Source organism: Osmerus mordax, chromosome 2, assembly GCF_038355195.1.
Source record: "Osmerus mordax isolate fOsmMor3 chromosome 2, fOsmMor3.pri, whole genome shotgun sequence".
NCBI lineage: Eukaryota > Metazoa > Chordata > Actinopteri > Osmeriformes > Osmeridae > Osmerus > Osmerus mordax.
The window spans coordinates 8049192-8068404 of NC_090051.1; the positions used below are offsets into that span (position 1 = coordinate 8049192).

Below are 19213 nucleotides of genomic sequence, written 5' to 3' on the forward strand. Positions count from 1 at the left end.
TTTTAAAATAACGGGAATAAACTATAACAACATTTCATGTATGTGTAACAACCATTTGCTAAACTTGCTACAACAGGGCAGGCAACTCAAGCCATTTCTCCATTCAATATGGCTCATTCAGCTCCAGGTAAATCGGTTATCGGCCAATGTGAACTTTTGTGCTCGTACCCTGTTAGTATCCGCGAGCACATTTGCAGGCAACTTTTATTGATGTAAGCAAATAAATGGGGTGCTAGTTTACCCATTTCGGAATGGTTTCAAACTTAGCAAAAATCTGGAAAAATTATTCTATGAAAAAGCTAGTAGTATGAGCCAGGTTCGAGAATCATACAAAAATTATTGGGGGAGATAGTTTTGTAAATGTTGACTGGAGTAATAGAATAAAAACGACCGGAAGAGCCGGAAGTCTAACAAGAAATGCAATACCACCTACATCCACCGGGGCCGTTGCTTCAAGCCGATGGGTGGGGGCTTGGGTAGTAGGCTACCGAGTGGTCCATCGATACAGAAATGGCGACCTCAATACTTCGAGTAGGACGACTGACGTCTCTCAAGGTAATGCCTTTCAAACAACCAAATGTGCGCAGAATTGTTATCATTCTGAGATAATAATGAAATGAACTTTAACGCGTGGTTGTATAAAGAAAAAGCTATTCTTTTCCAGAAATCTGTAATGTCCTTCCTGACCTATAGCTTGCTAGCTAGCTATAGTTATCTGCTAGTAGCCTGTATATAAACGTTCGTTTTGCGGTGGTGCAGAAGCCAACTAGTAGGCTATTATAGGGTTGCCACCCGGTTTTCCCGGGATTGTTCTCTGTTTTGAACAACTGTCCTGTTTTTTTTTTTATTATAACCCTGGACACAAATTGACCCCTGGCCTGTATTTGTGAAAATGCAGAGCAGCCAAATGTCACCCCAAGGTTTTTGGAAAAGTTCGCAGCCCTGAAAATGTATTTCTCAAGTTGAATGTCATAGTTTTAAATAAAACGTCCTTCTACTGCTATTCTTCCTGGCTATGTTAAAACATCCAATGTTGTGTCCGTAAATGGGTAAAACACAGCGAAGATTGTCCATGTGTACGACTTCGTCGTCCTAGTGTTCTGTCCGAGTGTGCCGGTGTTGTGCCTCCCGACTCATGACTCTCTAGATAGGCACCCACTCGCGGGAGCTCGGGCGAAACCACTCGGAATCAATGAGTGAAGGATTTCGTCTTGATATCGCAACCAAACAAAGGCGAGACAGAAGTCTCACATTATACTTTCTTTGTTATAGAATTCGAGAATAATGTTGGTTATCTTTGTAAATATCAGATGCTATTTTCAGTCGCGCCCCCAGACATTTTTCATAGGGGTGGCCAGATCGGTCAAGGGAAAATCTTGGGGTGGCACACCAAAATCAAAACACATTTCAGGAATTATATTTTGCTCTCCTACTTAATAGGCTAGATGTCAATGTGAGAAGTAATAATTTTATACTGATGTACTATGGTCTTTTACTGGTAGGCTACCGTATTTTTCGGAAAACAAGACGTATTTTCCTGGGTCAAAATGGGTCTTCGGTGCTCCAAAAAAATAAAAATAAATACATATATTCCTTTTTTTCTAATCAATGTATTTATTCCCCCGCAGAAACTAAACCTACATTTTGGAATAGGTTAATGTAATAGTCTAATAGCTAATGTAATATTGCACATATTTTCGTCCTATTTCCCCTAAAGCAATAAAGTTAGGCTACTTAAAGACACCTTACACGCATAAAGTAAGTTCTAAATGGCATAAATGCTGCCAATTAATAACTTGTAAATGGTCAGTAGCCTAGCCTATCGATTAAGGTAGGCCACTCTGAAGCATGTACACTGTCTGCTTCATTTGATCTTAATAGGCTAAGCATTCTGTAGCAAATATTAACAATAAACCCACTTTTTATTCATTAAAACTACTTCAGCATAATAATGCACCTAAAATACAAACCTGAGCAAGGGCAGCTATCGAATCAACAGACATGTGCAATTTAGCTATCAGGGGAAGAATACAAACAACGAAAATCACCAGTTAACTTGATTTAAATTTGCAAGAACTATAGACTTATACAATAACAGGCTTAAATGAACTGACAACATAAGTTATACAACTTACAGTTCTCAAGGACGCATACACGCAATCTCAACTGCGGTGTGAAGCGCGTGTCCGTGCAATTCTCCAACATGCACTCTAACAATCACTGCTGATAGACGGCCTAAAATTTTGTACAGCCTGATTTCTAATATCGTGGCGGCAGAAATTTAGAGGAAACACTGCACTATATATTATCATTCCAGGTTAAGAATACCAATGGAGGCTGCGTTGGAAATCGTAAATCAAACTTTTGTCAGCATTTTGAGTGGAAATGTCATTTGTACAGGTGTATTCGTGCACGTTGGGCTGGCCCTCGCAGCGGAACGACAGTTTAGTGGCCACTCTGTCCATTCGCGCACCTCACAGTTGCGTATTGATCAGACAAGAAGACATGCTTATCAACTCGATTACTATTGATCAAAACAGAACGAGTGTTCTTGAAACATACTATTGAGAACATATTCGCTGACAGGCATTGCATGCGTGATGAACACAGCTTTAAAAAAAAATAAAAAATAATCTCAGACTTTTTTTGACTTTGGCGCTCGGGATTTGTCATTGGCGCTCGGGAAAACGGCTTTGACGCTTGCCAAAATTTTCTCTATGCAGGAAAAACCCTGGTCTGAGTAACCCACCCTACGGGCCGGCTAACTGCATTAAAATCACATGCCTTTGAACATATACATTAGTATGAAGAGCCATGTGAAATACTTTGGACCTGCTACACAAAATACATTTCCTTTGGTAATCATAGCTGGGGTATATTTCCTCAGAATGAGATGTCAAATGGAGCAAGAATGTTGGTTTGCGTTCGTTACTATATGGTTTGAATGACGAATTTGAAGGATTTTGTGTTGAAAATAGCATCTGATATTTACACAGATAACCGACATTCTTCTCTTGAATTTGTTGTGGCTAGCTTCCGCTAAAACCAGGTTGCTTCTCAAGAAAGGCTCGGGAGAGGCTGTTCAAGTTCCAGTGTTTCCGCTATGTTGATTTGGTATCACGGTATCAGAAATACGGCCATACAAAAGGCCGTCCATCAGAAGAGTGCATGTCGGAGAATAGCACGGACACACGCTTCACACTGCGAGCGGGCGTGTGGGCCACTCGGCGTTAAGGGGAGAGAAAAAAAAAAGAGACTGCCGCTGTCCGGAGGATAACTAGCCAGTTGAGATCGCGTGTGGGCGTCCTTGAGAACTTTAAGTCGTATAACTTATGTTGTCAGTTCATTTAAGCCTGTTATTGTATTAGTCTATAGTTCGTGAAAATGTAAATTAAGTTAACTGGTGATTTGATTGTCGTTGTTTATATTCTTCAACTGCTAGCTAAATTGCACTTGGCTGTTGATTCGATAGCGATTGCTGAACGCCCTTGCTCACGTTTGTATTTTAGGTGCCTTATTATGCTGAAGTAGTTACACGGCATTAAGATAATGTAATTAATAGTGAGTTTATTGTTATTATTTTTGAGTGGGGGGGGGGGGGGGGTGTTCGGACAGGCCTGCCCCCACTGCAAAAAAAAATTCCTTTATTCGTTTATTGACATCAACAAAGGATCATTCGTTACGTCTCTCCAAGCACCAGAGAGAACCCAATTCAATGCATGAATACAGCAGTCATTTATACAGTTGATAGGCAGTCCCATAATTCGTACCTTGAACCTGCTTGTGTGAATAACTTTTCTGGTATCGATCTAAACAGTGTATGTCAGTTTGCCTCGGTCTCAGAAGTTTGGCACTATTTGCGCTAGCCGTTCAAAGTCTTCCTGTCGTCAGTTAAATATCTCACTATCTGGTCAGCAGGACCCACTCAGGGTCCTTCAATGGAAGATTTGTCTTCGTATGCTAATTGTCTCTTTACTCAAATATGTAATGTTCTCGTTATGACCTCTGATGACGATCATTTCGATTACATGATCGTGTAATCAATAGTGCCATTTAGTTTATGCTTAGTGGACACATATATTAAAGCAACCTTGTTCAATTGGTATTCTTTCGGCCTAAGTTTGCCCCATAGGTTTAAATGGGTGTTTAATGCAGTTTTCGGCCCACGACAAATTCTATAACAAAGTATAATGTGAGACTTCTGTCTCCCCTTCGTTTGCTTGCGATATCAAGACGAAATCCTTCACTTTTTGATTCCGAGTGGTTTGCGCGCGCTCCCGCGAGGGGGTGCCTATCCAGAGAGTCATGCATCGGGTGGCACAACACCTGTTTTTCACGATTCAAATGTGGCAACCATAGTTAAGAGGCTAGGCACTGAGTTATGAAAGCCAGATTACCTAATTTATTGTTTAGGCTAATACGTCAAAACGGTAAACGTTACGCACAAGCGCGGCACACACGCACAGAATTTACAAGAAATTTACAATCAGGATGACATATCGTGTACTACTCTCGCGCACGCACACACAAGTTAATGTCCAGCATCAGAATGCAACCATCTTTATCCTTAATTATTGCATAGCGGCCAATTATGTTTGTCAGTCAGCAACAATTAAAACATACACTTCTCAATTGAATATGAAGGCAAATGGCTTGCAGTCGGCATTAATTCAACCACACTTATCAATTCAATATTAAGCCCAAAATAGTTTCTAAATCACCAATTGGTAGATTATTTGTACATAAAATCCATCCGCCGCTCTGTCGCGGGATTACGCTTACAATGTAGCTGGTGTAATGACGTAATATCTCCATTTTAATTGGTCCATGTTTGATATGTAACGTAGATGATTACTGGCATAACATTTATGTGCAAAGGCACAGCAGAGTTTTGCTTTTTGCCATACATGTTGAAGAATACAGGATTGAAGTGCGCAAAGAGCGAAGGGCTATTTGTGTCTGTGAATAAGTGGGGAAAGTGGTGAGACCAGCTAGGTTACATTTAAGGCCGATTCATACTTCTCCGTTTTTACGGAGACGGACACAGGGAACGCCCTCTCCAACGAGGAACTCCCTCTCTGTGCCCTCTCCGAGCCCCTCGGAGAGCTCTACGTGCACCTCCTGATTTTCCTGTCTGTCCGTCCGTCATTTTACGGATACCCCTTGGCTGTGATTGGGCCGTATTAAGAACCGCTTGCGTCAGGGATGGGGGTGGGGTTGCCGTGACCAACAAGACGAACCGAATCCTTTGACCGCCATTGCTGTAAGTTTTTACAATTCATATTTCAGCGAAACAGTACATGTAAATCAGCATCTGAATTAAAATGTGACGAGAAATGGGCAGTGTAGTTGCTGAAAATGTGCTTATTTTATTGATGAAACGGCTAATTTGTAAATTTGCTCCGACTTTTAGATAACCTAGCTAGCATCGCAGTGCAGCTCCACCTACTCTTCTGGCAGTGAATTGTTTTCAGCACCCACAGCCTTCGGAGTACTATAAATTCAACCAATCCGTCCGACCGTCTGTCCGTAACGGAGTCGGAGAAGTATAATTCGGCCTTTACATTTACATTTAGTCATTTAGCAGACGCTCTTATCCATAGCGACTTACAGTAAGTACAGGGACATTCCCCCGAGGCAAGTAGGGTGAAGTGCCTTGCCCAAGGACACAACGTCATTTTGCACGGCCGGGAATCGAACTGGCAACCTTCAGATTACTAGCCCGATTCCCTAACCGCTCAGCCACATGACTCCCTAGATTAGCTAAATTACTCTGAAACCTGAAACTAGTGTTAGAAGTCACAGAACTATCCATATTCTTCCAACAGATTTATCTACCCATGTTTTATCTGTTAATACCCCACAGATGAAACTGGCCCTTCTAAATGTTAGATCACTAAATAACAAAACATTCCTAGTTAATGATCTGGTCAAAGAAAACAACTTAGACTGCATCTGTCTAACAGAAACCTGGCTAAACAATGACACGGCAACAGCAACTTTGATAGAAGCGTGTCCGCCTGATTACAGCTTTCACCAAGTTTCAAGGACATCAAAAAAAGGTGGAGGAGTCGCAGCTATTTTCTCCTCTAAACTGTTGTTCAAAATCACTGAGCTAGGTGAATTCACATCATATGAATATCTTGCTATAGAGCTCAAAACCGAATCAATACTTTTTGTTATTATATATCGGCCACCCAAGCACTCGCCAATATTCATACAAGAATTCTCTGAACTATTATCACTATGTGTCACTAGATATGACAAAGTAGTTTTAAACGGAGACTTAAATATCCAAGTAAATAAAAAAGCAGACCCAAGAACTATTGAGCTCTTAAATCTCCTTGACAGTTTCAATCTAACTCAACACATAACAGACCCAACACACCGGCACGGAAACACACTAGATCTAGTGATAACAACTGGACTAAATATCAATAATATTTCAATAACTGATCTACCCCTCTCAGACCATCATTATATACTTTTTAATGTGGAAATTATCCTAACAAAAACCAAAAAAGAATTCTTAGTCCATAGAAGATATTTAGACGATACAGCTATGATGACATTTTCTGAACAATTTGCTCTATATGAGCCGACTTACCATGATTGCTCTCTGAATGAAATGGTAGAGAACCTCAATGATGCACTATTATCTGTGTTAGACTCTGTTGCACCACTGAAAACCAAAAAGTGCACAAGCAGAACCTCCCCATGGCTGAGAAATAAAAATGTTAGTGAAACGAAAAGAAAATGCCGTGCAGCAGAGAGAAAATGGAGGAAAACAAAGATCACTATCCACTACAATATCTACAAAGATACACTAACCACCTTTAACAAAACCATCCGTCTAGCAAGGAGAGAATATTTCTCCAACATTATTACAGAAAATGCCAGAAATTCCAGAGTTATTTTCTCCACCATTGACCAGCTGCTAAACACTGTCCCTGCCCCACCTCCATCCTCAGCAGTTAAATGTGAAGAGCTTGCTTTGTTCTTCAAGAACAAAATAACTTTGATTAGAGCGAGTATTATTAATAGTGGGGTCGAAACTGACATCAGTAGATTCTGCAACATAACCATGAGCACATTTACCTGTATCACACTTAGTGAACTTTCCAAAATTGTCAGCGAATCTAACTCCACAACCTCAGATATTGATCCTATACCCACAACATTCTTTAAGCGAGTGTCTGATAGTGTCTCAGGTCCGGTGCTAGAGATTATAAACACATCCCTTAGAACTGGCGTCTTCCCAGATGCCTTCAAAACAACTGTTGTAAAGCCCCTATTAAAGAAACCCAAATTGGATAACAGTCTACTTGCAAATTACAGACCAATATCAAACCTCCCATTTATTAGTAAAGTACTGGAAAAGATAGTTTTAGTCCAATTAAATTCTTTTCTTGAAGAAAATAACATCCTGGAAGTCTCGCAGTCAGGTTTCAGGAAATATCACAGTACTGAAACTGCTCTCACCAAAATAATTAGCGACCTCAGACTAAACTCTGATGCAAATAAAGTCTCTATCCTTATCCTGCTAGATCTCAGTGCAGCATTTGATACAATTGATCACGACATCCTAATCAATAGACTGGAAAAGCTTATTGGGTTCACGGATAGTGTATTGAACTGGCTGAAATCATATATCACAGGAAGGAAGTTTTATGTTAGTTTAGGTGACCATAGGTCCAAGAAACATGAGAACTGCTACGGGGTTGCTCAAGGAAGCTGCTTAGGTCCATTACTTTTTTCTCTTTATATGTTACCACTCGGCGACATAATCAGAGAACATAACATAGATTTCCATAGCTATGCGGATGACACACAACTATATATATCCACTGAACCCAACGATGCAAGGGCCATCAATTCCATTACAAACTGCCTGTTGGCAATAAACAAATGGATGAATGATAACTTTCTTAAATTAAATGAAGACAAAACCGAAGTCCTACTATGTGGCCCCAAATCCAAAAGAGAGATGCTTATTAAGAATCTTGGAGGCTTAGCCCCCTGTCTTAAACCAGAGGTGACGAGTCTCGGCGTAATCCTGGACTCAGATTTGAATTTCAACTCTCACATTAATAAAGTGACCAAAACAGCTTTCTTTCACCTGAGGAATATAGCAAAGGTACGACCATTCATAAACCAAAATGATGCAGAGAAGTTAATTCATGCTTTTATATCCAGCCGGCTGGACTACTGTAACGCACTTTTCACTGGTCTTCCCAAGAAAACCACTGAAAGACTACAGCTCATTCAAAATTCTGCAGCTAGATTATTAACCAAAACTAAAAGGAGAGAACACATTAGTCCTGTCCTAGCTACTTTACGCTGGCTCCCTGTTACCTTCAGAATTGACTTTAAGGTCTTTTTCCTCACATACAAAGCTCTACACGGACAAGGACCTAGCTACATTGCTAACTCCTTTATAAACTACACACCAGCTAGAACACTGCGATCATCAAATGCAGGCCTATTAGAGGTCACCAGAAGCAGTCATAAGAAGATTGGTGATTCGGCCTTTGTCAATTACGCCCCAAAACTATGGAACAAATTACCCATAAATATTAGGGAAGCTAACACTCTAGACATTTTTAAAAGACAGCTTAAAACCTACCTTTTTACCAAAGCATTTAAGTAATTTTATCTCAAAAGGGTTTTCCTACTTTTTAAAGTTGTTTTCTCTCTTGAACAGAGATCTTATTGGGATTTTTATTATTGTTTGAATTATTTATCACTTGTATTATTGTTTTTATTGATTTTATGTAAAGCACCTTGAGCTACAATTCTTGTAGGAAATGTGCTATATAAATAAAGTCTTACTTACTTACTTACTCTCCATAGAGGCTACATGTGTCGAACTTGCATAGTGTCAACCTACATAATAATTAGCAAATCCTTTTCAAACCTATTTCATGTCAGCAAATTTATCAACTAGCTAGCTTAATCGGTAGCATCAAGTGGTTCAAGAGACAGAGCTATGTAGTTTAAACGAAGGGCAGTTGCAGTTATTGTTTGGGACAATAACTGGGACCAAACCAAGAGACAAAACAATTATTGTCCACCTAGCTCTCGACACTCATCACATTATATAAACGTAAACTAATATAAATATTTATTTCTACAATTGTCCACTACAGATGTAATATCCACAACCTGGATGAGTAACTAATATAAATGACTGTGATTGGTTGGTTGACAAAAAGTGACTGACTTTTTTTTTTTTACAAGCACTGACTGTGCTTGTAAAAAAAAATTCTGGTTCAAATTTTAGGGGCATATGCGAGTGAAATAGTTGCACTGTAGAGCCCTGGCTCTTATTATTGAGGCTTATTATTGTCAATGATGGATAGCCTACTTGCTACGAAGTTGGGGTGCGCTGACTGCGCTCACCATGCATACCTTGGGTGGAGGAGGAGGATTGTCCGGCAGCTGGAGTTGTCACTGTTGCTTCTCGAAGACAGTCGAATGCATTTTACCTTTAGCTGATGCACAACATTGAGGTGCTTATTCATTGCAGTAGTGTCCCCCCCCCCCCAGAAATGATCTTTGAACATATATTACACGTTGCTTCGTCCTTATCTTTGGCTTTATTAAAATGTAGCCAAGCAGACTGCTTACGTTCAGCCATCGTAGCTAGCAACAAAATGAGAAATGAAGCGAAGTAGGCCGTAAGCCAATTAAATAAGAATTTTTTTAGTTTAAAGGCGGTTGGCAGGCCATTCGATTGAATTTAGTAATTTTATTAGACAATCGATGTATGTTTGTGCACCAGCGATTTGATTTAAATGACATGACCTCTCTCGAGACATAAGTTACATTATATTGGCCTACCTAGTCTCGATAGCGGTATCGTAACAAGTTAAGAAAGCTTTATTACTTGCGCCCGGACGCAAGGAGACAAAAACATCATACGCCATTGTGCTACAAAGTTTGTCTGCTAGCATGTTGTGCTAGCTACCTATTTAAACAGACCCGCTCTTGACAGTCATTGGTTAAAACAAAGGCATGCAAATGTCCCATGGCTCTTCTTTCATTGGCTCCCTTGCATAGACCTGGCGCACGTGTGCGTGCGTGTTTACGACATCAACCCTGATTTGAAACACAACAACAGGATCTGCGGTCCTGATGTCGTAAAAGCTCCTTCACATAGGTGTCAAGCAAATGGTCACTAGACCTTGCGTCTCCACCTATAGTCCTTGTCACACAGTATCTCCTTAAAACAACCAAAACCCCCCTCTGCTTAGTCCTCAGCCCCAAGATAAGGGTCTTGTATGTTTACCCAGAGTTCAGATTTGGGGTTAGGTCTGTCTTTGCACCCAAGGTATACTGAACTCAGAATCATTCTTATACAGGATAATAGTTACATCTTCAATTTTTCCAACAAAGTCCTGATCTGTGATCCTATCCAGTTTGTCTCTCTCCATCGGCTTTCTCAGCCGTGGATCCAACACTGCAGCTTGGAGAGCCGGATACTGTTCGAGGAATCTCTCAACCATCAGGAAGAGAGAGTTTCACCTAGTTTTGACCTCCAGTAGCATGGTGTGCTGAGCAAGTTTGAGGAGGAGCTGCTTCTCTTTCAGCACAGTCTTGGCCATTGTAGATCGCTCCATCCACACGATGACCACTCTTGATTTTGCTGCCCACCGGGTCACTGTGTCAATGCTGTAGACTTTTTGCGCTGCAAAGTGGAGGGGGCAAAGCATCCAAGTTTGAGGATGTTTAGCCTCTTCGCAGCAACATCCATGTTGGACGCATTGTCCACGGTCATCACAACCACCTTGTGCGCAAAGCCAAACTCTTCCAACACCTCCCCAATCTCCACTGCCTCTGTTTTCCCCCGTCTGCACCCGGTAGACAGCTTTGGTCTGCAAGACCTTTTGGTGAAGTTTGCCTTGGCTGCTGTAATGGCCCATTACTGTGATGTAGTGGTCCTGCGCTAAGTTAGTCCACCCTTCGCTTGTGATGGCTACCTTGCCCACATTTGCCAGCTCTGTTATAACATTCTGCCTCTCCACCTCATATCATGCAGGGATGAGGGTGTTGGACAGAACAGTCTGGGGAACAGTCCAGTACAGGGGTGTAACGTGGATTAAGGGCCTTGGTCATCTCCCTATACCATGGTGATTCTACTGTTGCAAAGGAATGCAACCCTGTCACTATAAACTTGTGACAGCCCTGTGACACTCCTCCACTATATCAGATGGCATCCTACTGGCTGCCAGGGTGAAGGGAGTTTGGTGCACGGGAGGTGGCGCTGTGGACTCGCAAGCTGGGGTGAGCTTGAGCTGACCATCTAATGAATCAGTGTTTCCCCTACCATTATATAAAGGGGGCGCCCCGCCCCCCCAACGGCACCCCCCGCCCCCCCTGGAAGGTCAAGTTAATAAAAATTACCTTTCCTATAAAACGGGTCTATAGCTTGCTCTTTTATTAAACAAACTAAATGGCCTTATGTTATTTTTCTTATTTACACGACAGCATGTCATTTCTGTGTACATGGTCGCCCCCGCCTGTCGCGGCCCCCCCCCCCCCCAAACTGAAAACCTAGGGGAAACACTGACAATGAATTTGGCAAATGTTAAACATATATATTAGCAGCACCCACACAACCCACGCCACACTTTATGTAAACAAGATTACTGAACAATATTTATAACAATAACTTAAAGGTCCCATGGTATGCTGTTTTTGGATGCTTTTATATAGGCCTTAGTGGTCCCCTAATACTGTATCTGAAGTCTCTTTCCTGAAATTCAGCCTTGGTGCAGAATTACAGCCACTACGAGCAGTCCCACAATGAGCTTTCCTCAGGACGTGCCTTTTCTGTTTCTGTATCTTTAAATGATAATGAGGAGGCGTATGTGTGTCCCACACATACACTAATTCGTGGCGGTGCGCCACAGAATCAACACCGGCTGCCACATATTGCGTTTTGTTATTAAATTATTTTAATAACAAAGCTATTTAAAACACGCAGTTTATTCGTTCAGCTGCATTTCCTTTCCCTGCTCTCCCTCCGTCTCTCGGTCACTCACACGTCTCTCACATACAGACACGCAGTCACAACATTAGCAACGACGCATAGATACGCCGTTCTAGACAGACAGCGATATCAGCGAGCCCTTAGCATTAGTACCATAGCTAAAAGTCTAGGAAAGTTGAGGTTACTTTTCGCTAGGTACCTATGAACATCTTAATCTTCTAGACAAGTGGGTTCCTCTTCGTAATTTTGGTGAGCAATCTCACATGCCCTACTTACCGGTGTCATGGAGCCGACCAGCTAAATGGTTATTTAGCACTAGCATTGCTACCTGCTATACCTACAGCTGGCAGCTCCGTTTTTCTCCTAGATTCAGACCTAGCCCCGATAAATTGTAGAGCTAGCTAACTACTACACTTCTGTAGTAGTGCAGTAACTACTACACCCCACAATTTCCCCAGAAATATTTCAGGCTTTAACCAGTGCTGCTCAAGCAGAAAGACGGGGTCAGGCAGAGAAAGAGATAGATTCGTTAGGCATTGAAGAAAGAATAGGGAGAGGAGGACAGCATCCAACATGCTGCTGTGAGAGAGCCAGCTGAAGCAACAGGTGAGATGGACAAACAAATGTAGAAACAGGCAGGTAAGAAAGCGGGTCTCAGGATAAGGGAACTCATTTCTATTCTTCCGTTTCTGGCAGATAGGACTTGAATGGGGTGAGAATTTCGTATAGGGTGTTAAATGTGTGTATTTTGATTTGGGCGTGTGTTTCATTTTTGATAAATATTATTAAATATAATAAAGTTCTGTGTAACGAATTATTAACGAAGAAATTATTTTAACCCCCCCCCCCCCCCACCCTACTTTTTCAGTCAGTTGACCCATAGTGGATATCATGTTGGTTTAGTTTTTCCATATCTTTAGTATGAATTGATTTGCTTTTAAATAGTGTCTACAGCTCGAGAGCTGGGGCATTTTGGGGACCCCATCATTCTGCACCCAGGTGGACGAACCGATGAAACCAGCTAAAAAAGCGAAAACTAAGAGTAAGGCCATTGATTTCCTTCTTATTACCTTTTGTGTTTTGGTTAATCTTTCAATGCTTTAACAGTTTTCTTACCTGATCAAAGCTGGACTTAGACAAAGTGTGTACTACCATGCTATTTTCTTACAATGCCAATTCAGTTACTACCAAAAATACAAAAAAAATGTTGATGTCATTTTGTTGTGTTTATAAGGTGTCAAAGTTAATGGCATCAATGACTGAAATCATTCCATATTTGATTAATTTTATGTATTAACCAATTGGTGCTTTTTATTTATCTTATTTTGCGTCACTTATATCTATCTTTGCATCTTTATTTTAAGTAGTTGCAGTAAGTCATGGGGCATGTAGGTTAAGGAAAATTGAAACCATGCAGTGTTTTGGCTACATGCATTATGCAGCAGCGGCCCGCCTCTACAGAACCATTGCTGCCGCTGCTTTGGAATTCTATTAAATGTCACAAAATCGCAATTTTACAACTGCGGAGCTATTAGCTCCATGGAACTCAAATGAACAGTCGTCCGCGCTCTGTTAGAAGGATGAGCAATTAGAACTGTGACAGGACGTCAATCTCTCACAGTCATGACTTAATAAATATCATCGCAAGTACAGCAACGCATTTTCTCCTCTGCTCAGTCAGGCAGTGACAAACAGGGCAGAGGATATATCGCATTACACTACCGAGAACTAGAAAAAGGTTTGATTTAACTAGCTAACGTTGAGATATACTTTACAGTTTAAATTAACATTTGCAATGTATTATTTATTGATCATGGCTAACTAATTATACATTTCATAAATTGTGAAATGTTCCAGATAGCACTAACTTAAGATAGCACTAGCTAGCTACCGAGAATGTTTTTGAACGACTTTACTTGAGCAATGTATTAAAATACTATTGATCTGATTTTCAAATGAGTTTATCTGATTTTCTCTTTTTGGATCAGAAGTCAAGAAAGAGATGAGGAGAGCAAAGGAGGAGAGGAAAAAAAGACTAGGCACAGGCTGAGACAGTGAATATGTTCAAAAGTTTGTTGCACTATTGCATAGTGCCTGTGATAAAATTGGAGGCACACACACATTTTCCTGGTATTATGGGCCACAGTGCCCGCGATAATGTCGGTGACACACAGATTTCTTGAATTATAGGGCAATGCCCGTGATGCAGCTGTTGATGACAGTTTTTATAAGTGGTTTTGGTACCTAATATTTCTCAGATCACAATTGAAATGATCTGTCATCTATGAAGTACTTGTTCAATCTCCATATCTATTCTAGTCAAATGGCCAATGCTGTGGTAGCCTACATTTATGCAAATGATTATGTAGCCTTCATTTGTCTGCTGTTTCCTATGTTATACATTTCTTATATTATGTTGATCAAAATTTACTATATTGTTTCTCTGTTAAATTGTCTTACCACCACAAACATCCAAACATCGCGGTAGCCTACTGCACACTGTATTATAGAGAGGACACCTGCAAGATATGAACTTTGCAGACTGCCCGGTTCTTTCTCTGATCGTGGGAAACTATACCCATTCTAATTTGTACACACACACGTGCGCACCACCCATATTAAACAGCCCCCCCCCCGCCATGGAATCACGTACATGATGTGGAAAAAAGACACATGTAAAATGTATTATTGATAGACAGTACACACACACCTGTACACTTATATCTCACTTAAGGTTGGTATACTGTAGTAGGGGACATTGAATGGTGAGTTTTTTTCTTTTTTGTTAGTTCCGTTAGGATCTAAGCTTCCCAATCGAAATAAAGTATACCATTAACTATGTACTTTTCATTGAAAGTCTCTCTCTGTCCCATTTGCCATTTCCTCAGTTATTGAGGCTCCAGACGGGAGGGCTTCACTACTAGCCTACAAGACTGTTGTTGGCTTTCCAGTGAAGCTTGTTGCATCTGGAATTCTCCAAACCCCGGCCTTAAGTGAGATTGAATCGCTGACAAGCCCAGTTACTGTTGAAACTTTAGTAGATACAACAGCAGCAGCACCTGCCGTTGCCAAAGCTACATCTGCTTTGGTTGAAGAGCAAGCGACCACAGAGGAATCACTTGAGTGTGCTGCTAGTACTGTGGTAGATGTTGCCCCTCCAGTTGCCGCAGTGGAAGACTCGGTACCCTTGTCAGAAAGTGTTACAGTTGCCACCACAACCCCAGTGGCTGAGGAGGCCACTACATCAGCATTTGCTCTAGAAACAGCCACAGAAGCACCTACTCCAGTCGTTGAGACTGTAGCCAGGAAAGAGTCCTCTGCCTCTTCTGCACCCGTCATGGATTCAGCTCCTGTCTTTGAGGCTTTTCCATATTCTGAGCCTGTGAGTCTAGAGGAGGCAAGAGAATTAGTTGCCATTGAAGTAATGAGAGCAGAGCTTCCTGCCACCCAAGTAGCTATGGTTTTTGAAGCTGCCACAGTCTCCGATATTTCTACTCATGCAGCTCCTGTAGTGGCTGAGCCTGCAGTTGCCCCAAGTGCTGAAGCTCTTCATGAAGACATTCCAGTTGTAGCCTCTTCTACAGCTGATCCAGTTGTAGCTGCTGCTGCCTCCTCTAAGCTTGGAGCCCCACCTGTTGATGTATCCTCTTCCTCATCTAGTGACTCTGACTCTGACGATGAGAAGTCTGACGATGAGGAGTCTGAAGTGAAAACAAATGGTCAATCAAAGGAAGCTGACTTGGCTACACAGAAAGTTAAAGACCATATTGGTGAGACCGGGCCTGTATCAGCAATGCCGGCTGAAGATATTTTGTCAGCTGTGCCTGTGGTCACATCAACAGTGACTACAGAGGCAGACTACAGAGTTGTGGAAGCACAGGCTGCACCAGAAGTAACTGCAGTTAAAGAAGCTCCCACAGTCACTCCAGAAACTTTAGCCAAACCTACCTTGGAAGTCACTGGAGATGGTGCCCTAACTGGAAGCTCTGAAGAGTTGATAGAGGCTGTACTAGAGATTGCTGCTGAACCTGAAGAGTTGATGGCAGAAGAGGCTCCAGGAGTTGAGGTGACCACTATAGAAAGCATAGCTGGAGCTGTGCATATGGTCCAAGCAGCAGAAGATGCATCTGAATCAGTCCCTGCAGAAGCTGTAGGTGAAGTTATATCAGTGGCTGAGGCTCCAGTGGAGGTTATCTCAGTTGAAGCTCTCGCAGAAGCTGCTGCAGAAGCCATACCAGCTGAACCTGCAGCTGAAGCAATCGCTGTTGAGGCTGCTGATGAAGTTACAAATGAATCTGCCCCTGCTGCTGAGGCTGCTGCTGAGGCTGCCCCTGCTGCTGAGGCTGCCCCTGCTGCTGAGGCTGCCCCTGCTGCTGAGGCTGCCCCTGCTGCTGAGGCTGCCCCTGCTGCTGAGGCTACTGCTGAAAATGTATCTGAAGCTCCACCAGTGGAGAGCACAGAGGAGCTAGTAGACCCTGCCCCAGTTGTGGCTGAAGCTGCTGGAGAGGAGCTGCAGACAGAGGCCCAGGCAGAACCTGAACCGGTTGAGGCGTCTGAGGGTACACACCACACCCCCCTAAACCCTTTTGTCTTCTCTGTGGACCTTTTCAACCACAAATGTTCATGCTTCCAATTTCATTCTGAACACATACTGTTAAATGGTAGAAATCTGTAAAATTCCCGAATGCTTGAGCAATGTTTTCAGACAGTGTAACCAATTTTTCAAGATTCACATTAGAAACTTCAATTCAAAATAGCATTTTATGTAACAGAGGTTTGGCTAACAGTCACTTGCATGAATATTTACACAGCTCTGTTGTCTTGCTTTTGAACTTCTCCTAATGCACTCAACTACAGTTTCCAGTAGTTCCAGGAAGCTTGAGTTTGGTGTCTTCTTTTGGTGTTTTCAGGCTTGCCTGTCAATGGTCCTTGTCTAACAAATGTTCCCTTCTACAAGCTACCCAGACCATCACATTATAGCATGTCAATTATTGGGATGAGGGGGGGCTATAATTTAGTATTTGACAGGCAAATTTTGGATTCTTGTAACACAAAAAATAGCACAAATCTGGGGATGCACCAATTAATCCACCTCCTTCACTCGGGGTAGCACAGGCAGAAAACGTATTACTCTATCTGCCAACTACTTTAAAATTCCCAATTACTTGCGACCGATTGGTGTCTGAAAAGGCATCATGCTTACCTAACTTTTCTAAAATAGTAAATGTGGGCATATTTCAAGGTTTCTGATCAGGATAAAAGAATTTCCTCTTGTAATGATATTTTTCATTTGAATTTATTTTATACGGTCTAATTGGGGTATAAGTATTTTCTTATTAAAATATATAGAGAAATAACCATAATCAGAAGCAACATTTTTATAAAATTTATGACAGGCTATAAGGTTACAAAAGTTTCAACATCGATATCGGCCAATGAATATCGTCTCAGTATTGGCCAATTTTCTTATTGGTGCATCTCTACAAAAATTGAATCTTATCTCTTGCACTTGACTCTCCCTCTTTCTGACTCAGACTTGCATTTATTTCTTAATTTTAAATAATTCTTTATTTCTATTTTACATCCAGTGTTTTGCATTGTTGCATTAATAAATTTCCGTTTTATATCTGATTAATATTATTTGCTAAGGATGTTTTGTGCACTGTGTACAAACGAACAGTACATCTACAGATACAAGATACATGTAAATTGTAGAGTACATGCTAACAGTAATTACACAGCAAACCAGAATGGAGCTCCAGTCTGAAAGCCTCACATCTTTTGACAATAATTCCACAAGAAGCTGGATGTGATTGAGATCTAAAGACGATTGTTGTCATTATGTCTCCATTCATTGTTTTCCTTTCACTCTATCTCTCACTTCAAAATTACTCAATGTCGATTTGCTCATGATTTTGTATGGGAATGGGTTTATTAATCTGTCTGTTTTGATTATGTGAATGACCTGATTTGTATTGGAGTACAATATTTTTTTCTTTTGTCCAGTTTATAGTTTCAAATAAGCAAGTAATATTTTTTTTTGCAGTATTGCAAATTTAAAGTAAATGTCCCTTTAGTCTTACTCACAATTATTCACTTTTGTCTGAAAAATAAATCTATTTTTTGCCTTTTATTCTCTTTCACTGAGGAAAAAACTCAATTTAATCTGTAAGAACATGTTGGTAAAACAAGACACAAAAGCAACAACAAAAGATGCCCGTTCTAGATGTCTTACTTCTGTGTTTGTTTTCCTCTTCCCTTTCAGAAGCAGCAACAGCACCCCAACAGGCTGAGCCAGAGCCATTTGACATCAGCACATATAAGAATTACCAACACCACAGTTACAACCCCTACACATTTGCAGACCTGGATTTGGAGATGTTCAAGTACCGTCTACCACAGCCCTCCTCCGGCAGACCTTCTCCTAGACATTGAGATGCACTTACCAGTCAGGAACATCTGTCTTTTTGAAGGATGTTCCCTCTATTCTGCCGTCCTTGAGAAATGCTTATGATTGTGATAGTGAAAAACACTAACTACACAAACTATTAAAATACAGCTAGCTATTTTTCTGCTTAAGAGATTGTCATTTCTAATAGCAGAAAGATTATGGTTTTTTTGTTTTTTCCAATGGGTTCATTTGAACAGTGCAGAGAATGCCAATTATCTTTACCAAATCATATCAACTGGATTCAGTGATGTTGACGCACATCAAATTGTTACCAACATTTGAATAGAAACTTTGACCAGTGTTGGTTATATGGATCCTCTATAATCAATACTCATTGATAATGGTATAAATCAATATGCTTAAATATCTTATAGAGTTTTTGTTTCAGCTCTTGTATTAGAACAGTGGTCTCAGATTAGTTCGGCATCCCAGGAGGGTGCCTAGACACCTATACACATCTCCCATATTATAAATATGCATGAGACAAATGCCATGCATGTGCTTACGCGATGACGCAATGCAACAGCTGTGGGTCCCGATTGCTGCAGCCGCGTGTCAGTATGACGAAGATTGGCACTCAGGTAAACTGTCACTCAAAATCTTATTTTTCCAATCCCTATCAATCAATCAGGGCCGCGTTCTATAAGGCCCAGGGCAATACGGACACCAAAGAATAAATGGATGTTGTTAATTAGTGAAGCAACAGCAAAGCACGGAACAATTCGTTAAAAGGAGGCACAAATATGTCGGTGTTTTAGGGACGGAAT

General features: G+C 41.1%; 1 protein-coding gene across 3 annotated transcripts; it reads left to right on the top strand.

Moving 5' to 3' along the window:
- The first annotated feature begins 452 nt into the window (after positions 1-452).
- On the top strand, positions 453-18563 carry ndufv3 (NADH:ubiquinone oxidoreductase subunit V3). 3 transcript variants are annotated; one of them, XM_067228853.1, is made up of 5 exons: positions 453-555; positions 12941-13037; positions 14884-16307; positions 16338-16554; positions 18261-18563. In XM_067228853.1, exons 1-5 carry the CDS (start codon positions 511-513, stop codon positions 18428-18430), a joined length of 1953 nt encoding a protein of 650 aa, XP_067084954.1. In that variant the 5' UTR covers positions 453-510; the 3' UTR covers positions 18431-18563. The 3 variants fall into 3 exon arrangements, with proteins under 3 accessions (XP_067084954.1, XP_067084962.1, XP_067084945.1); XM_067228861.1 differs by having other exon boundaries at positions 16356-16554; XM_067228844.1 differs by having other exon boundaries at positions 14884-16554.
- The last annotated feature ends 650 nt before the right edge of the window (positions 18564-19213 follow it).